Source organism: Electrona antarctica (genome assembly GCF_951216825.1).
Source record: "Electrona antarctica genome assembly, chromosome: 10".
Classification (NCBI taxonomy): domain Eukaryota; kingdom Metazoa; phylum Chordata; class Actinopteri; order Myctophiformes; family Myctophidae; genus Electrona; species Electrona antarctica.
In genome coordinates, this window is record NC_136791.1 from 13,638,153 (window position 1) to 13,655,684 (window position 17,532).

A 17,532-nucleotide genomic window follows, 5' to 3' on the forward strand; every position below is an offset into this window, starting at 1 on the left:
GCATGATAACAGTACAACTACTCAAACTACAGTAGCAGGCACAACATGGTGCAGAAACTGAACAAAAAAACTCAACGGGCTGCCTTGGTTTTAAGACATTAGCTTAGCTATAGCCAAGGATAAACCAATGATCCTGGGCCTAATCCTGTAGAAGGCCAGTCAGAGTTCCCCCAGCCCCTCCAATTCCCCGCACCAGTGGCAGCTACTGCTGTTACCACCCGAGGCATTATGGTGAGACAGTGGAGAGAAACCCTGCTAATTTCATTTGGCCAGCATTTCATCCTCCACCATCATTCTCCAATCCATCTCACAACACCATCTCACCAGCACTTTTATTCATTCAGTGGCATATACTGTGTGTGTGTGTGTGTGTGTGTGTGTGTGTGTGTGTGTGTGTGTGTGTGTGTGTGTGTGTGTGTGTATATATATACACACACACACACACACTCACATGTACATACATGTACACACACACACACACACACACACACACACACACACACACACACACACACACACACACACACACACACACACACACACACACACACACACACACACACACACACACACACACACACACACACACACACACACACACACACACACACGCCCATATGTGTGTGTGTGTGTGTGTGATACACTAAAGTATCAACATTGCGTCTCTCGAAGCTGACGTGTTGCAATGCGACGCAATGTGAACTTGTAGATCTGCTATTTTATTATCATCACATTCACAAAGTGATCAAGTCTTTCTGTTGGTTTTTATAAACATTTAACCAGTGGAGGAAAGTAACCAAGTATATTTACTTAAGTACAATGTTGAGGTATTTGTACTTGATTTGAGTATTTCCAATACTTTTACTCCACTACTGTACATCTCAGAGGCAAATATTGCACTTTTACTCCACTACACTAATTTGAAAACTTTAGTTACTACCGGTAGTTAATTTGTAGATTTTAATTTTTATTAGAAGACATACATTAACCACTTCACCTACGTATATACATGTCGTCCATTTGAAAAGAGCAGATCTACAAGCTCACAATGTACTGCATCGCGATAGATTGTGAGCTTGTAGATCTGCAATTTTCAAAATAATTTTATACAATAAACTTGAAATGGTCTGTATAATGAGTACTTTCTACTTTTGGTACTTTAAGTGCATTTTGTTGCCAATACTTTTGTACTTTTACTCAAGTAAACTTTGAATTCCGGACTTTTCACTTGTAACAAGAGTATTTCTATATTGCAGTATTGATATTTTTACTTAGGTAAAACATGTGAATACTTTTCTCCACCGCTGCATTTTAACCAATACAACGTACTGCATTAACAAGTTCTTGTGATGACTAAACAATGACTGCATTAGATCCATTGGAACAAGGGTTATCTTTTCCCCATTTGCTAAAGTACTGGACATGATTCTGCCCGACAGCGACAATATACTACACAATAAGACCTTAGACCAGATTCTACTAAATGTCTTCTAAATCAGTGGTTCCCAAACTGTGGTGCATGCACCCCTTGTGGTGCGCAAGCACCTTCTAGGGCAGGGGTTCTCAACCCGTGGGTCGCGACCCCTCGGGGGGGTCGCCAAATTATTTTAGGGGGTCCCCAAATTATTTAAAAAAAAAAAAAAAAAAGATTTTTTTTTAAATTTTATTTTCACGATTTTTCAAAAATAGCAGACCTACAAGCTCGTAGTGCGCCACTCGGTGGCGCGCTATGAGCTTGTAGATCTGCTATTTTTCAATAGCTAAATTATAACAATGCTTAAAACACCAAAAGGGGTTCCCGCCCAAAATGGTTTAAGGTTATTGTAGCAGTCAATTTATATTGGGGGTCGGGAGGGGGCGGGGCGGGGGTCCCGAGACATTGCCAAAGCATTTCCGGGGGTCCCCCGGCAAAAAACGTTGAGAACCCCTGTTCTAGGGGGTGCGCGACATGATGCTAATGATGATGACCATTAGCGTGTGCGCTAATGGTGATGCTATGGTTTTATTTGAAATATCTTAACATATGTCAATATATGGCAAGTATATGCAGAATATAGCTCATGCTGCATATAAGCCATATTCAGGTTCATATATGTGCATAGATGTTGGAAAAAGAGGAAATGTACTGTATGTCCATAGCTTATCAAAGCAAACAAAAAGGTAGGAGCGCACACCAAAAATAGGGAGGTGCTGACCACGGGAGACAAACTTTAAAAGAGAAAGGAGAGGTCGCACAGCTCGTAGTCCCGATGCCAAAAATACTTTTTATTGGGTTACCAACGTTTCGACAAACAAGTTGCCTTCTTCAGGGTATGAAATAACCATACACATACCTTGAAGAAGGCAACTTGTTTGTTGAAATGTTGGTAACACAATAAAAAGTATTTTTGGCATCGTGACTACGAGCTGTGCGACCTCTCCTTCCCCTATATAGCTTATGAAATTTATATTTCCATGTGGGGGGGGGGGGGGGGGGGGGGTGCGTCAGCTAGGTCAGGAGGTAAGAGGGGGTGGGTGCATGGCCAAAAAGGTTTGGGAACCGCTGTTCTAAATCATGACAGTTTTCTGAAAAAACATACGTTTCTGTATATGTCTGTGTCTAACTATTTCATGTAAGGACTCCAAAAATGATCTGTATCTGGCCGCCGACCCCCATCTGAAAATATGGGTAACACTTGCTATGCATCCCATGGAACACACTAAGACATTATAATGTTCTCACAACCATGTATAATTAAAGGACCAAGCATTCCTGAAAGGAATCGGTCCTTTTTTGAAACTGCTATTTCTTTTCTTCCGCCAAAAATAGCAGTTCTGGCTGAACCGTGCAGTCGGTTTTCGCGAAATTTGGAGATATGGTAGAGGGCCATGCCAAACGGTGAGGATGCGAAGCCCACAACCATTGGCCAAAGGGTGGCGCTATATTGACAATGCAAACTTTGACCAGGCATAGCTCATGAACCGTTTGACCGTCGGCAATGAAACCTCGACATACATATGCGTCTCCTCATGCTGAACAAGTTCCGTGCTGTTACTTTTGACCTCCGACCTCTAGATCACCCGCCATTTTGAATTATATGAAAATCAATTCAAATGCATCTCCTCCCATGATCTTTGATCAAAATGCACGAAAACTTCTACACGTGAACTTTGGACTTATACGGACATGGGAAAGTATAGTACGTTTTTTTAAGTGAAAAAATTAAGGTTTTATGAACCAATGAAAATTTCCGGAATTGTAATTTCTTTTCTTCCGCCAAAAATAGCAGTTCTGGCTGAACCGTGCAGTCGGTTTTCGCGAAATTTGGAGATATGGTAGAGGGCCATGCCAAACGGTGAGGATGCGAAGCCCACAACCATTGGCCAAAGGGTGGCGCTATATTGACAATGCAAACTTTGACCAGGCATAGCTCATGAACCGTTTGACCGTCGGCAATGAAACCTCGACATACATATGCGTCTCCTCATGCTGAACAAGTTCCGTGCTGTTACTTTTGACCTCCGACCTCTAGATCACCCGCCATTTTGAATTATATGAAAATCAATTCAAATGCATCTCCTCCCATGATCTTTGATCAAAATGCACGAAAACTTCTACACGTGAACTTTGGACCTATACGGACATGGGAAAGTATAGTAAGTTTTTTTAAGTGAAAAAATGAAGGTTTTATGAACCAATGAAAATTTCCGGAATTGTAATTTCTTTTCTTCCGCCAAAAATAGCAGTTCTGGCTGAACCGTGCAGTCGGTTTTCGCGAAATTTGGAGATATGGTAGAGGGCCATGCCAAACGGTGAGGATGCGAAGCCCACAACCATTGGCCAAAGGGTGGCGCTATATTGACAATGCAAACTTTGACCAGGCATAGCTCATGAACCGTTTGACCGTCGGCAATGAAACCTCGACACACATATGCGTCTCCTCATGCCGAACAAGTTCCGTGCTGTTACTTTTGACCTCTGACCTCTAGATCACCCGCCATTTTGAATTATATGAAAATCAATTAAAATGCATCTCCTCCCAGGATCTTTGATCAAAATGCACGAAAACTTACGTTAGTACGTTTTTTAAGTGAAAAAAAGGTTTTATGAGCCATTGAAAATTGCCGTTTTGTGAAATTTTGTCTTTACTTTGTTCTGTTGTAGTGCCTGTGGCTTTGCTGACCTCTGCTGGTCTAAAGTGCCTCACCTGTCAATCACCTGAGAGATCTGGCTACCACACCCTTAGTCAGCTGTTCTTGATTAGTTGCAGGCTATATAAGTGGACCTGTGGCCAGCAGCTCATTGTCTCCCAAACACCCAAACTGAACAGTTGTGTTCCCTTTTTGTTGCCGTTATTAGTTAAGTTTCAGATGGGCTGGTCGTACGTATTCTTGTACATCAGTCCCTGTTTTGCAATGCAGTATTTTAAATAAATGTGTAATATCTTTGTAAACTTTTGATCTGACTGTGTCCTTTTATGTTAGCCCTTGGTTGAGCCAAGTTTAAAGGGCCGTAACAATGCTAGAAACTGATTTGTTTAGTGAGAAACATGTATAAAGAACTTGATCCTGATCAAATCAGGTTCTTTACTCATGAATTGATAGATTATTTGATGTTGTACAACAGTGATTTTGAAACAAAGACTGATTTGGACACCTGGCCTTTCAGTTCAGGTTTTTTGTGTCCTGAAAGGATTCCCTTGCATGGATGGTTCTGGTACCCAGACCTGGCGAGCCGACCCGGAACTCTGGTTTATATGCAGTCAATTAATTTATCTTTACCCACCTTTATCATTAGTTATCCTTGCTACAAAAACACTGAATGATTTTGCTTGTTAGCTCAGTAGGTAGAGCTCTTGCCTTTGCAACACAAGGTCACCGTCAAATCTGGGCACCGCCAACTCTGTGTATGAGTCTTCAAGAACCTGTACCTGCCTCCCACTATAAAAAACCGACCCTGTCACAATTCCATGGTCTTTTTCTCAAGTTTAGTCTTCCATGTTTCTTGTGCATATTATTCTTATTGCCTTCCTGCTTGGTCCGGCCTTATCGCTGCTTGCAGCGATCCTTTTCTAGTTATATTTATAAGCGCTCATAAATAATCATAACACATTATAACCTTAATCATAACACATTAGAAACTTTATTTTAATAAAGAATATATATTCAAAGATTTAAACACGATTTCACAATTTTTCAAAAACAGCAGATCTACAAGCTCGCAGCGTGGCACTGTGCCACACTATGAGCTTGTAGATCTGCTATTCTTCAAAAGCTAAAGTTTACAATAATGGTTAAAGTGGTTAAAAGCTATGAGGTGACACAGATGTGGTCTAAATGGGCTAGTTGTGTTGTCACCGCTGTAAAAGAAGGGGCTCACCTCTTTCACAGAGACATGACACGTTCTGTCCATCGCTGGTCTCGGTGCACATCAGTGAATGGTCAGTGCACAGTCCAAACGAGCAGAGGTCTAGGTCCACGGAGCAATCCTTCCCTTTGAACCCTGAAACAAAACAAATAAGCTCATTAAGGACATTACGCAATGTCAAGTAAAGCTTGATTGACGCATTCACTGCCATTGACGAGTACAATAAGTCAATTAAGGGTTTTTATTGATCAAGTTAGATCGCGCTCATATGCAATGCATGAATGCCTCGTGGTTGCTAGGCGATCAATAAAACCAGAAATGAACCGGAAGTGACACGTTCCATTCATTTTTTCCCCTTTCGATTCATGGCCCGGGATTTGTATTGCCTTGAAAATAAGAGCATGCAATGAAAAGACCATGGCACTGGTGGAAGATGAATGAATTAATGAATATGTGGCAGTGAATTTAATATACTGTATGCAAAAAGAAAGCTGTACGAAAATACATAATTTATGTCTATAGTGACATGTCGAACAGCACTTTTTTTAAGGGCATACTGTAGAGTAGAATGAAGACATTGCAGTGGTCTGAAATAACATGGATCTCACATGCTGAGGAGACCGCATGAAGCCGTGGGAATTGAGCTGTGACGATTGAATGAATAAATAAAGAACAGACGCATGTACACCACAAATCTCTTGATGCCAAACCCGTTTATGGCTCCTTTATGTTTTATTAGGTAAAGACACCTTATCTTCACCAGATTTATGGGGGCATCGATTCTTCCCCCGGCGTCTACCTGGTACACAGTATGCTAATTGAGTGAATCATTGACCAAAGACCCACCCTGCTGAGTTGATCTATATCACATTTGTCTGCCACACCAGACGTGCGCGTCTCCATGTCATTGAAAGATACCCATGTCAATAACTATTGTTATAAATAAAGCACGGGGTAGACGCTGTAACCGACCTCATTATATGCCCATTACCTATAGCCTAGGTATAAATCAAGATGATTAAAAGTTAAATCCATACTAAAACAGAATCCACGGCATCCTGATATTGGACTCGGCGATCAATTCTTTCCTGAGTGCCGTGTCCAACACCAGACACAGAATAATAAAGACAATTTGTGGTTATCAGAGAGACACTATTGGAATCAGCTCGATTGACAAGGAACGGGATAGTTGCTTTGTACGCTCATCATCTCATGCAATGTTTGTACTTTATACGCAAATGAGCCCTTTGCAGTGGTCGATGGGAGAACGCTGCTGAAAAGCTGCTGAAAGCTTTTCAAAACTAGATCTATGAAACCCTGGATGATGGGGTTACTGAGGTTAATGTTTTAAAAAGTTAACACCTCGTGCAAATCTCTCAAGACTTACTGTAGATACAGTAATGTTTGCGAACATTTATTTTAAAGTTCAGTTGATAATAGAGGTTCTCCTGCGATATAGCCTTTTTTACGTGTTAAACATTACACTTTGTAACCCGTTTCCAAAAAGGAAATCTTTGCAGCAAGAGATCCGTGTACGCCTTCCATGCCCCTTCAACTAGCCTTTTACCATCCTATTATGTATTGCCTTGACTGGTTAATGGACAGCTATTGCCTCCAACAAAGTGTTTCAGAAGTGTTTAATAACCAATTGTGCGTGCAATTCACTCGGAGGTTAATGTTGCATGAAGGAATGTCACATTTACAGTGCCACAATCTCCAAATGGGACTCCCTATTCAATTCGACAGCTACCATTAGCTTACTTAAACTCTCGGGCAGAATGAACGCTGCCGCAAAGCACTGAGTCCACAAGTGACATTTAATGTGGTTATTTATTCCCAAAAAAACCTATGGTAAAATGCCGAATTATTTTTTGCAAGCAAATGTTCAGTGAACCCACGGTTGTCATTCCATTAGACTAAATCACAAACAACACTTTATCGTTCATATTTAACCACATTAACCCTGGTGTCTGTATTTTGCGCACATGGTTATTGGCATAGGCAAAAATAATAGTCTCTCTACTGTATAATGCTTAATGTATATACTTTGTACGCCGGGTGTTGTAAAACAAAAATAGCTGTAGCTGATCTGCAAGCTCACAAGAGCTGCAGATTGTCATTCAGCAGCATAGGAGTTCTGCTAATCATCGCTTTTGACATGACTAAACTAAGAACCAATCAGATTTGAATAATAATAAAAGCAATAGAATGAATGACATCACAGCGTAAAGCACTGTACTCTATGCCATATGGAACCTGGATAAACTGCAATCTATTTATGGATTACTACTGTACTACTACTACTACAATAATAATAACCACCACCATACTGTATGCAATGTGGCATGAAGCAATGCGGTGTGCGCTTGTAGATCTGCTATTTTCACTAGTCTGGGACCTGGGCAAACGTCTACTCTCTATTTTGGGTCTCGACCTGAAAGGTTTGGGAACTGCTGGAGTAGAGCCATCAGTAGAAAGAGGTACATTGATGAGATCACAGAGTAAATGGTGCATTTATATATAGCGCCTTTATCCATGGCGCTTTACATAGATTGTGCATTACATTCACCCATTCACACACACATTCATACACCGATTGCAGCGGAAGCCATGCAAGGTACCAACCAGAGTATATACCAGGGGTCCTCAACTAGAAATGCTGAAGGTCCACTAATCATTTTTGAAAAAGACTAAGGTCCGGTCCCATGAGCGCGGCGCGGGCCACGCAGCGGCCAGCGGAGAGCGGGGCTCTATGCCTGTTTCCTACAGTCACACCAAGGCAAGCTCATACAAATAGGATCCCCTCCGCAACCAACCAATACTGGGGTGCAGAGTATGGAAATAAAATGTTTCACAAATATTCCCCTCCAAAAATTCACAGCAAATGAGAGGTATTGTGTTGAGGCTAAAGTAAAAAAAAAACTTTAGCCTCAAGTTAAAGTTTTGCCCAGGGTCCACAGAGAGGTGGTCCGGTCGTGGACCGCGGTCCGCCTATTGAGGACCCCTGGTATATACTGTAGTGACAGTTTGATGTCATCCCACAGGAAGTACCACGTAGAATGTAAAACATGATCAGAATGCTCATCTAATTTAATTCATGAAAGTACATAAACAAAGAATGGAAGGCAGAACACCTGCCTTCCATGCTAATAAATCCTTCACTGAAATGAAAGCCATAATGGAGGCTTCACTGATATGTCGGTGTTCTGTTTTTCACCCAAATCAAATCCTACCAACATGACGGAGACGTTATATGAAGACTGTAAACACAGGATTTATACTGATGGATTTTCAGTCTCCGGCCAGATGTCAAGTTAAGAGCTTCACGTTTTCTGGAGCAGGTAGTGAATGTGTTCCAGGGGTCCAAGAAAGAAGCAATGTTTCAAATCATGCAGTAATAAAAGTTTTCCATCTTTGCAATTGCATTTTGAACAAAAACTAATCACAAATGAGATTCTTAGATTAAATTAGATAGCTCTCCGCAGCACACACATCAAATGAACCAGCAGCACCCTTGCATTCTGTAATTATGGTGAAAACGTCCCAAATAAATAAACAAACAAAACTAGCAATTAAATTTCACTATTCATCATACAACAAAATGATACCTTAAGAGATAGCTCACACACAAAATTACTTTTTCTGTCGATCACTTACCCCATGGAGACTTGAATTCACGGATATTTTGTTTTTGTTTTGTCGTTTTTGCCACATTCCAAAGCAAATCATTTGATGACCTGCAGTGATTCCCTCTGTAGACGCAAAGAGTCTTCTTTGTATCCATATTTATCCATTAATTTATAAATAGTCTCCATGGGGACTTGAATTCATGGATCGATTAAAAACAAAAAGTATTCTTGGGTGAACTATCCCTTAAACGGCATACACCGACAGCACAGATACTGTACGATATCAGGTATAACTTTAAAAAAAATCCATTGTAATGCACAGCATCAAACTGCAAAGTGTTCAAAATGATCAGCAATTTAATAACCCCCAGAAGTTGTTACTTACCAAAACGGCAATTGCAAAAGTAGTCATTAATCAGATCCACACAAGAGCCTCCATTTAGACAAGGCTGTGACCAGCAATCATTTACATTCTGCGAGCAGGTTCTTCCTGTAGGGTAAATAGAGTGTAATGAAAAGACTCAAGCTCTGTCCAACACCATTAGTATTATAGCTCAGGTAATACGTTTCTCGCAACAATAACAACTTTCAATCTCAGTTAAGCCACTGAGGAGATTGGGATGTTCATTCATTATTGTCACATTGAAGCTCTCTGCTGAATTAATGTGAATTATGTGTGTGCTCTATCATGTCTTTAGAAATGCATTTAAAAAAAATTGGCCCCGGGTTTACCTGCGGCCTTCATCGACGACAAAGATGGCAGACTATTTAACTTTAACACACTTTTTATACTCGGCAGTAGTTCTGAGTCACCTGCATGCCTTAACCTACGCGCACATGTACACACAAACATACATGCACTTACATACACACATACATACATACACAAAGACTAATAGTTTAAAGATGCACACCCACGTAACACCGAAAAGCATGACAATGCAAATAAGCTTTTGGGCATTACCGTGTATGTGCTTGACAAATAGTGTACAAAATATGTGATGCCTCCTGCTGATGCTACGCAGATATTCCCTGTTAAAGTTTCGTGCACCACTGTTGGCCTGTCTACTGGACAGTTGGGATGAGTAGGGCTTCCTGTCACAATTACAAATTTACTCAACAAAATGTTTAATTCCGGACCTTACGTGAGTATTTCTAGATTGCAGTATTGATACTTTTACTTAAGTAAAAAAGTACTTTTTCCACGACTGGTAGACGGTCACTTTGGTGACAAGTAATGAGATCTGAGTTCAACTGCAAATGCTGGCCAATGCTAATTAATTTTGCTGTCTGGATGCCAGTGCACCACTGCATTTAACTTCACTGTTGACATCTCCCTTGTGTATGCTTATGCAAAGCCATTTTTTTGTGCTACGTATCTACTGTACTTTTAAATGACCAATTACTGTAACTTGTCAATAGCTGACATGGCAACACATTTATCCATTATTTATGACCTGATCTTTTCAAGTATACAGTAATTAGACGGCATGTGAGTGCATTGCAGCATTTAAATTTATATTTACATGGTTTAGTGGGTTTAGTGCATAAATATAAATTCACTCAAGGGAGATCTTTATAGCAGGCTTTTACAGTAAAATGACAGACTGGGCCCGTGTCACGTATCCATTCATTTCTATCCAAGAATGTACTGAAGTGTGAAAGTTCCCTTCAATTAATATGAACGTGGTATATCAATGTGATAATGTAATTCATGTGACTATGATTTTTTTAATTTTTTTATTTAAGATATTTTTTTGGCTTTTTCTGCCTTTATTGATACTGTAGGATGAGAGTAATCTGACAGGAAATGGGGAGAGAGATGGGGGAGACACGTGGCAAAGGCCGTCGGGATCGGGAGTCGAACCCGCAGCACGCCATCAGCCTGGCTCACCAGCCTAGGTGCCCGGACGGATATGACTATGATATACTGAAAGTTTATATTATGAAATGAGTTTGGTAATGCTACTGAAATTGTTGTATATAAAGACTGCAATAAAGTTAGCAATAACAAAAATGTTTAAATATCTGACCATACTCAAGAGCAGAAAATACTGTATGCGTATTGCGTAGTCATATGAAATAAAATAACTGCATAGTGCTCAACTATATGAAGCTCAAGTTGTGGCGGGCAAATCGCTCAGTAGGCGTTCCTGCATAATGATGATGTCACGCGCGTACCCTCTATTGGGAACTATGCACAAAAACGAATTTCACCCACTTTGTTTACTTTGTAAACTGTGATCTGACAATAAAGCCGATTCCGGTTGAGACAAAAAAGAATTGCACAGTGATACGAAGAGATAAAATAATATGCATATTAGTGAGCGATGTGAGAAATTAAACAAGTGCATGGTGATAACTAAGGGATACTACTGTACCCTCAAAGCCAGGCGGGCAGTGGCACCGGTAATCACTGATCAGGTCCACGCACGTGGCGCCACGTTCACACGGAGAGCTGTCGCACTCGTCCGTTTCCAGTTCACAGAGCGGCCCTTGGAATCCCGGCACGCATCGGCAGGTAAAGTTATAGTGCTGGTCCAGACAGGCGCCGTGCTCAGAGCAGCGATGGTCAACACAGTAATCAATGTCCACCTCACAGAAGGCCCCTGTGTACCCTTTGGGACACAGGCAGCTAGTAAAATGGATTAAAACAAAATAATGTATTAACGCATTGAGACCGGGAACGCATGTGTGTCAAGCTATGAGCTTGTATATCTGCAATTTTCTTTTGAAAAATCGGGAAAACGTGTGCAAATCTTTTAGAATATATATTCTTTCACAGTGAACGTTTTAATTCAAATATTTGCTTCCGGGTGGGTCCCTGGAACAAAATATTTTCAGATGGGGGTCTGTAGCCAAATACAGATAATGCTGGGGGGGTAACCTAGAAACATAGGTTTTTTCAGAAAACTTAAGTAACTTAAATTTAAGAAGACAATTCGTAGAATCTGGTCTCAGGTCTTAATAGGTTAATACGGCGTACAGCATTTCCTCGCGACCCCTTGGGAGTGTAGTAAATGTCAACAACTCACACAATAATTACATCTAGCCTCTCTGGTGGTGACGGGAAAGTGCCTGAAGGCATTCGGGATATTTCCAAACTCACCTGTATCCATCAATCTCGTCCACACAAGTGGCTCCGTTCCGACACCAGTGTTGAACGCAGTCGTTGACATTTATGCGGCAGTTCCGTCCGGTCCAGCCAGGTGCACATACGCACGTGTAGCTGCTGGCGCTGTTTAGCAGACAGCGCCCCCCATTGGAACATGGCTGTCGGTGCGGGAAAAATAACCCAACACTTTAATTCATCACCACACAATACGAAACAAATAATTAAATCGCTTCACCTTTTAAGCCAACGCTGAATTCACACCAGCAGCTGCGAGCGAATGTTCGTAGTGTGAACATGCGTACAAACAAAATGCATTAAATCAGGCATGTATTCTGAGGTATGAGTGATTTTTATACGTTTGAATACCTGAAATGGGATCAATGGGAAATTCTATATAATGAGTACTTTTACTTTTGGTACTTTAAGTACATTTGAATGCCAATACTTTTGGTATGCTTTTACTCAAGTACATTTTGAATTCTGGACTTTTACTTGTAACAGAGTATTGATACTTTTACTTAAGTCAAACATTTGAGTACTTTTTTCCACTACTGCCCTATAACCCTCATAAATAAGCAAGTGGTTCTCCAGCGAGAGAGAACGCTCCACCGTTCCGAGTGATCAAAGCAAGCAGCTACGCCCGGCTGAGGATCTCACAGGTAGGCATGCAGGAGAGTTAGACACCCTCTGTGCTGTTTGTTAACGATGTATACATTTTATGCACCGTAAGACACATGCCATGCATTTCACAGCCGAGTGTGTTCGTTTAACCAGTTAAAAGCGGGAAAGCATTTGTGTCATTTTAGATTTCAGCTATTCTAAAAATCGTGAAAATGTCCAATCTTTGAACATGATGTATTTTTTAAGCGAAGATGTTTGACTCAAATCTTCGCTTCTGCTGGCGTCTCTGGAACAAAATATGTGGAGAATCTGCAGCCAAATCCATATCATTTTGGAGGTTTGAGAACCACTGAACTACAAACGTACGTTTATTCAGAAAACTGTTAGGATTTAGAAGACATTTTTAGAATCGACCTCAGGTCTTAATGGATTAAATCAATCAATATTTGCCACTTCCATACAGTAGTTTCTGTGGTATTGAGTGCGCTCACCTAGTCCATGCCTACTTCAGAGCACAACATGCCTCCGACTGTCTCGCAGACTGTCTCGCAAAGTTGACATTTTCCTAACTTTTGCTGGCTCCACCTGCCATGGCGGGGAACATGGCAGTCTCTCCTCCTCTTCATAGACAATACATTGAACCCCGGCGACTTCTCAGAACGCGCAGAGAAATACCGGCCTACCGGTGTGAATTCAGCAGAAAGCCCCTATCCAGGTAACAACATTGTCACTTCACAAAGCGAACCCCCTCATCATTTCTTGCCCTTGGCTGCACGTGAATACAAGCTTCATCACAGGTCCATATGGCACACTCATGAATACTGAGCATGCTGTTTGTCAGCTTCCATACTGTTGTCTGTGTAATACCTATGGCCTTTGTGTTGCAGAAAAGACACTCAAAGGACGTGCATATAGGGCTGCTACGCCCCAAAAGCATTCTGGAAAAAACAAGGTATTATGGCAGAGAGAAACGGAGACATGAAGAATGGCCGGGGCTGCTGGAAAGATGCAGAATGCAGATAATCTCATTTTCAAATTACATTCTTGTAGGATCCATTATCTGTCCTTTATTGACAATACCGGTTTGAGATTGGCGTGGAATACTTGTGTGAAAGTCATTTCAGGTCAATGTTGTGCTGCTGTTAAACCCCACACAGGTATTTCCATTAAAAGAAATGCAAGCAGCGAGCTGAAGAGTACTGCCAGTATGTGATGGCAAAACACCTTTACAGACGTACTGTGAGCTGAACCCATGAGGCGAACACGGCAAGCACATGATCTGATGAGCTTGCTAAACCGATACTATGATGAAGAAATGTACGTCGACCACCCTTTTTCACTGCTGAAAACTAAATAAAAACGAAGCTAGGATGACAAATACAAACGTGACTAAAACCTTATAGGGAGGGACTATTGGAGAAAAGATCCAGTAGAACTAAAAGACAAGTCATTTTATGCTTGGTTGCATGCTGAAAATAGACGATCTACAAGCAATCAGCTATTTTTTCAAGTGTAAAATCAGCATTGCTGCCATCAACGCCCACCAAAATATATTTTAGTCAACTAAATCAACTGTATATTTAGTCAACTAAAACGGTGCACACTCAAAACTAAAACCTTTCAGATGACTAAAACTGGATAAAAGAGATAGAGCAGCAAAGGAGAGGAGGATAAATACTTTATGATGCATCCATCAAGTTATTTTTACACACTTGTATGTCGTGAGGGCAGGGCACACGGCAAGTATACTTAAGGCCATCAGGGAGGTCCAAACACTCCGTGTTGGGTGGGCAGGTAGTGATGGGTAGAGAACAAGCGTCTATATCCACCTCACAATTCTTTCCCAAAAAACCTGCCAAAAAAAGAAAAAGAAAGAAAATACTAAATCATACATTCTTACTGTAATACAAGACCAAAAAGCAGTCATGCGTTATGTTTAAATATTATGTCATCAAACCAACTCTCTTACAATCCGAGTCTTGAATTCGTGAAGGCTAAGCTGAAAAAACTTGGAATCCAAAATATTCTGCTCAGGCTTTATGATCGTTAAAGGTTACTTTAGTAACCACGGTTGTATATATAAATTGAACGAAATACCTTTCGTTTATGGGTAGGTTTCCTTCAAAACCTAGCTGCAGAACATTATTTTATGTACTCCCAGGACAGAAAATTCTAGAATTTTCGCTGTCCTGGGCTCTAAGGGTGACGTAGGAAGCCACGCCTATCCCGTATAGATACCTGCGTGGCTACGTCAGCCCTCATTCGGAACTTTTCTTCTGCTTTAGAGAACAGAAGGGCGTTCCACGAAAGGTATTTCGTTCAATTTATATATACAACCGTGGTTACTAAAGTAACCTTTAACGTTGTATTATATAGAAATTTCACGAAATACCTTTCGTTTATGGGACTTTATGAACTCCCGTGACCTGAACTTCCAGTGGGTCCCAGGTAAACCTTTTGGGAGGGGCTCGGACCCTTTTGGGTCCAGAACCTAGTCCTTGTGGAGAGCAGGAGGCAGCGCTATGCTGCCCTGATGCCTTACTGAGCAGCGGCCCCCAAGACCGCGTGCGCTAGCGAAGGCGCTGCCACATCTAGGTTATAGTATGTGGCGAAAGTCGAGGGTGTAGACCAGCTTGCTGCTGTGCAGACTTCCTGAATGGAGACACCCTTGTAGAGTGCCCAGGAAGCTGCCACACCTCTTGTGGAGTGGGCCCTCAGGGCTTGAGGGGAATCCACGCCTTGGCTAGTGTAGGCCAGACGGATGGCTTCCACTATCCAGTTAGAGATAGTGACCTTCGTGACGGGCTTTCCTTTGGTCCTGGCACCCCAGGACACAAAGAGTTGGCTTCCTTGTCTGAAGGGAGCCAGTCTATCCGCGTATATGCGTAAAGCTCTGACTGGGCAGAGGCAATTAAGCCTGCTGTCTTCGTCAGAGGAGAACGGCGGGGGATGGAAAGCCTGTAGGTTCACTGGCACACACACTGAGAGAGCATTTTTGGGAATGAAGGCGGGGTTTGCCTTTAGGGTGACCTTGGTCGACCCCTCATCGAACCTCATGCAGTCTGGAGAGATCGAGAGCGCATGTAGGTCGCTGACCCTTTTTGCTGTCGTGAGTGCGATCAGGAGAGCCACCTCCAGGGTTAGGAGCTTGAGGCTCACGGTTTGTAGTGGTTCAAAGGGTGCTGTAGCCAGCGCCTTTAGAACCAGGGACAAATCCCACGAGGGAACGAGGGATCTGCATGTCCTATGTTCCCTGCGTACACCCTTCATGAATTGTTTTACCAGCGGGTGCTTCCACACCGTCTGGTTATCAAAGCCTGGGTGGCAGGCAGAGATTGCCGCCAAATGGACCTTGACTGAGGAGAGGCCTAGACCGTTGTCTAGGAGCTCCTGCAGGAATGACAGGACGTCGATCACTGAGGCCTGGTAGGGGACTGTTTGGTCTGGTCTTCGTGAGCACCAATGCTCGAAGACGCGCCAGGCTGTGTCGTAACGGTCCCTTGTTGACTGGGCTCTGCCTTTCTGAATCGTTTCGATTACGTTCGGAGGTAGACCCACGGCAGTCAACATCACCCTTTGACGGGCCAGACCCATAGGTCTAGGTCCTGGGGGTGAGGGTGGAAGATCTCCCCCCTCGCTTGAGAGAGGAGATCCGCTCGAAGGGGAATTCTCCACGGCTGGTCGTAGAGGAGAGGGGTTATTTCCGACCTCCAGACCCCCCACGACGGGGCTATTAGGAGCACCTTCAGACCCTGAGTCCTCACTCTGTCCAGAGTGGGGCTGATGAGGGATAGCGGGGGAAAGGCGTAGAGAAGGGTTTTGGGCCATTGGTGTGACAGAGCGTCTAGCCCCAACGTTGATGGTCCCCTGATTGCGAAGAAGAGGGGACACTTCGTGTTCTCCTCTGTGGCAAAGAGATCCACCTTGGATTTCCCAAACCTGCTCCAGACCTGGGCCACTGCATGAGGGTGTAGTGACCAGTCTGAGTAGCGGAGAGGTCCTCTGGACAGCAGGTCTGCCCCTGTGTTCAGAAGACCTGGGACGTGACACGCTACTATTGAGAGGACGCGTGTGTTGCACCACAGGATCAGTTTCTGAGCCAGTTGATGAAGACGAGGGGACCTGAGTCCACCTTGTCTGTTGATGTAGCACATGGCCGTGGTGTTGTCTGTCCTGACTAGGACATGGCAACCCAGGGTGCGCTGCTCGAAGTGTTTCAGGGCGAGGAAGACTGCCATGAGCTCTAAGTAATTTATGTGAAGGGCACGTAGTGGCCCCAACCATAAACCTCTGGCTGTGAGTCCTTCCATCGTGGCTCCCCAGCCTGTCATGCTGGCGTCTGTAGTGATGACTTTCCTGATCAGAGGCTTTCCCATGGGGACGCCCTCTGAGAGGGTTTTCCTGTCTGACCACCATTGAAGGGCTAGTATGCATTGTGATGTTACTGTTACCTTCTGGTGCCGACGGTGCATTGGTACATGTAGAGAGCCTATCCATCGTTGGAAAGGTCTCATATGTAGCCTTGCTAGGCGGATTAAATAGACCGCAGAGGCCATTAACCCCGCCATCCGGAGGCATGCATGAAAAGGAATCGAGCGTCCCCTTTTGAATGACGCCACGCACTGCAGTGTTGCGTCTATTCTCTCTTGGCTCAGGCGGGCCGTGTAAGAGATTGAGTTCAGTGTTATGCCTATAAAGTCTATTGACTGTGTTGGCATAAGCATGCTCTTCTCGTGGTTTATTATAAACCCAAGCGAGTCGAGGTGGCTGAGCACACGATGTGTGTGCGACAGTGCTTCTCGTGGAGAGTCTGCAAGTAG

At 42.9% G+C, this 17,532-nt stretch overlaps 1 protein-coding gene across 6 annotated transcripts in view; it reads right to left on the bottom strand.

Moving 5' to 3' along the window:
• eys (eyes shut homolog) overlaps positions 1-17,532 on the bottom strand; it is a 580,966-nt gene that overhangs the window by 312,795 nt on the left and 250,639 nt on the right. For all 6 annotated transcript variants that reach the window (XM_079513211.1, XM_079513209.1, XM_079513213.1 and 3 more), the window contains 5 exons: positions 14,425-14,564; positions 12,086-12,249; positions 11,358-11,611; positions 9,362-9,466; positions 5,360-5,482 (listed from right to left, as the gene is read on the bottom strand). In XM_079513211.1, coding sequence (XP_079369337.1) covers positions 5,360-5,482; positions 9,362-9,466; positions 11,358-11,611; positions 12,086-12,249; positions 14,425-14,564 — 786 coding nt within the window. The remainder of the gene's footprint in view (positions 1-5,359; positions 5,483-9,361; positions 9,467-11,357; positions 11,612-12,085; positions 12,250-14,424; positions 14,565-17,532) is intronic.